Source organism: Sipha flava, unplaced genomic scaffold, assembly GCF_003268045.1.
Source record: "Sipha flava isolate LNK unplaced genomic scaffold, YSA_version1 17828_pilon_pilon, whole genome shotgun sequence".
Lineage (NCBI taxonomy): Eukaryota > Metazoa > Arthropoda > Insecta > Hemiptera > Aphididae > Sipha > Sipha flava.
Window position 1 is genome coordinate 1 of NW_020272104.1, and position 3,487 is coordinate 3,487.

The 3,487-nt window shown below is 27.9% G+C and overlaps 1 protein-coding gene across 1 annotated transcript; it reads left to right on the forward strand.

Annotated features, from left to right (window-relative positions):
- Positions 1 to 841: 841 nt before the first annotated feature.
- Positions 842 to 1,879, forward strand: LOC112680588. Its single transcript, XM_025550737.1, has 3 exons — positions 842 to 909; positions 988 to 1,400; positions 1,494 to 1,879. Exons 1-3 carry the CDS (start codon positions 842 to 844, stop codon positions 1,877 to 1,879), a joined length of 867 nt encoding a protein of 288 aa, XP_025406522.1.
- The last annotated feature ends 1,608 nt before the right edge of the window (positions 1,880 to 3,487 follow it).

Genomic DNA, 3,487 nt, shown 5'->3' on the forward strand with positions numbered 1-3,487 from the left:
AAAAAATTATTTGGCTAGATTATTATTGGTATATCTGGCAACCCTGAATACAGTCACAGAGTCCACGCAATAATAATAATTATTATTAAACGACTATATAATATAGATAACATTTCCACCGACAACTGCGACCGATTATTCAAACGTATAAAAATATATTATAAATTATCGGATTATCGATAAACACAGTACGAGTGAACAATTAAATTCGTTCGTATCGTACTATCGTATCTCGACCGCAGTCATTTCATTCGTTTCGTCGAGCGCAGACAATAATATTAAGTCGATCGATGTCAATTTTCTATAGATTAGTATATAAAATATAAAATATATATAATATAATAATATAAAATATAATATTTGAAAAAATATTAATACCATGGCGAAAAAACTAAGTGGTAGTGCGTTCAAGAAAATAAGACTTGAAAAAGAAGAGCGCGAGAGTGAAATTTAAAAAAAAACACAAAAATTGGATAATTTTTTTTTAATTAAACCTCTTCAACCTTCATTACCTTTGATCGATGTCAAAATCACTTCTACTCCTACTACAATTTCTAACATTTCTATTGATACTATTTCTCTTCAAGAACGTGAACAAAATGTTGATTTCAATGAAACAAAAATAGAAGAACAAAATAATACGGTGAGTAAAGTTACAAACACTAAGTGTACTGAATTATTAAAAGATGTTGTAGATAACTCATATCTTAATTCTATATCATTGGACCCATATTTATGGAAATTGAATGATCGATCAATTGACATAATATTATCACAAAATTTTTCAACAAATATTAACGATATTGATTTTTCAAAAACTGCTCGTTTATGTGGTCAAATAATGAGACGTCTTACACCTGATGTTTTTGAAAGAAAACTTTTAAATAATGAAGTAAAATTTCGTGATTGGTTACTCTATTCAAAATCAATATCTAGTTAATTTTGTGGCCCATGTAGAATTTTTTCTAGTATACGTTCGCAATTTAGCGAAAAAGGTTTTAACAATTGGAAAAAAGTTCATTCAAAAGTATCTGAACACGAAAAGAGTATTTCCCATTTAAATGCCGTTCGCGATTGGGTTGTGAGATCTGATAAACTTGGTAAAGGCACACTCGATCATACACTTAAGATACAAGTTGAATCAGAATTACAATATTGGCGATCTGTTCTCAATAGAGTTGTAGCTGTTATTAAGTTTTTGTCATCAAGAGGACTTGCATTTAGAGGGGAAAATGAACTTTTTGGCTCTAATCACAATGGTAATTTTTTAGGCTCATTAGAACTTCTCGCTAAATTTGATCCGTTTTTAGCTAAACATATCGAAATCCATAGAAATAAAGGACGTGGGCATGTTTCGTATTTATCGTTGACTATCTGTGATGAATTTATTTTGATTATAGGTAACGAAGTAATTAAAAAAATTGTTGATGAATTAAAATTATCCAAGTATTATTCGATAATTGTTGATTCTACTCCGGATGTATCCAAAATAGATCAATTAACACTGATTGTTCGGTATATTCTTCCAAATGGTACGCCTATTGAACGTTTTCTTAAATTTTTGCCGTCTGTCGGCCATAAAGGTGCAGATTTACAGCAAGCCGTAATCAATGAATATAAACAATTAGAGATAAACATTGAGGATTGTAGAAGGCAATCTTATGATAACGCCAAAAATATGTCCGGTGTATATTCAGAAATGCAAGCTAGGATTCGTCAAGTTGCTAAGTATGCTGAATACATACCATGCTCAGCTCACTCATTAAATTTAGTAGGAGCTAATGCTGCTCAATGTAGTGAAAGTGGACAGTCATTTTTTTTCTACTTGAAAACTTGTACGGGTTTTTTTCGTCTTCTACACATAGATGGGAAATATTAAATAAACATTTAAGTTCCAATAATCATTCAAACTCCAATAATAAGTTTATTTCAACAAAAAATACTACCGTAAAAAAACTATGTACTACACGTTGGTCATGTCGTGACGATGCATGTACTGCTTTATATAATGGACTTCCACAAATAAAAAAAGCGTTAGAAGAATTAATTGAAGATCGTTTATAAAAGCCAATCGTACAGCTAGAAGCAAATTCAATACTAAAAAAATTATGTTCTCTTGATACTGCTTTTATGATAATGATGTGGTCCCCAATACTAAAACTTTTTAATATAACAAGTAAAACTTTACAAATAGTAAACATTGATTTGTCAACTGTTATCACTTTATATGATTCGCTAGTGCTATATTTCGTCATAAATTTGATCAAATAGAGCAAAGCGCTAAACAAATAACTGATGAAACGCAATACTCCATTGAATTATCAAGACGAAAAAAAAAATTTTTTTTGATGAAGAAAATACCGAAGAAATTCTTCAAGGATCACATAAAATGAAAATGCAAACATTTTTTGTTATTATCGATACAATGATTTCTGATTTGACTAAAAGAAAAATTGCTTATGATAAAATTTATAATCAATTTGATTTTTTATTTAATCTTGGGTATTTAAAATCGGATGATATTGAAAAGAAGGCACATCACTTTGAAAATATTTATTGCGATGATATAGAAGAAGATTTTGTTCAAGAAGCATTGCAATTGAGTTTAATAGTGAATTCTATTTTTCCCAAATCAGACAAATCAAACAAAGATAAACCAAATACACAAAATTTATTAACAATTCTGAGAAACAAAAAGTTGGATAGTTTATTTCCTAATACTGAAATTGCATTAAGATTGTATTATACTCTACCTATATCTAACTGTTCCGGCGAAAGATCGTTTTCGGCCTTAAAAAGGGTCAAGAGCTATTTGCGATCTACTCTTTCAAAAGAAAAATTAAATTCATTTGCTATTTTTAATATTGAAAATGTTTTACTTGAATCTATGTCATGGGATGAATGTATTGACCAATTCGCTAAACAGAAATCAAGAAAAGTGTTTTTATAAAAATATTATAAATAACAAAAATAAAATATATTTTTATTTTTATTTACTTACATAATTAATCCCAGTATTTTATATATCATTTTTATAAATTAATTAAAATTAAATTAAATCATGATTACAAAATTGTTATTTTAATAAATGTATTTACATTGTTTATTGTTTAGGTATATAGTAATATTAAAAAGATTGTTATCATATAATTTTAATATATTTCTAATATTATTTAATAAATGCCAAATTATAGTAAAAGAATGTTATGTTTATATATTATTAAAAATTAGTTCTTAATTTTAGGTAGGTTTGCCCCGGGGCGCAAAATATCTTAATCCGGCCCTGTCACTTCTACTTACAATATTTCTTCAAACTCAATGTGAACTCTTTTTTAATACAATTAAAAGTGTAGAAACAGCCAATTAGTCTATCGTTGAAGTAAAAAGTCATATAGACACTTTGCTACTAAAAATTAAGTCGCGAAATATTAACGATTTTATTATGACGATTAAGGAAACTGAATTATTAAACAATTTAAGAGATGAA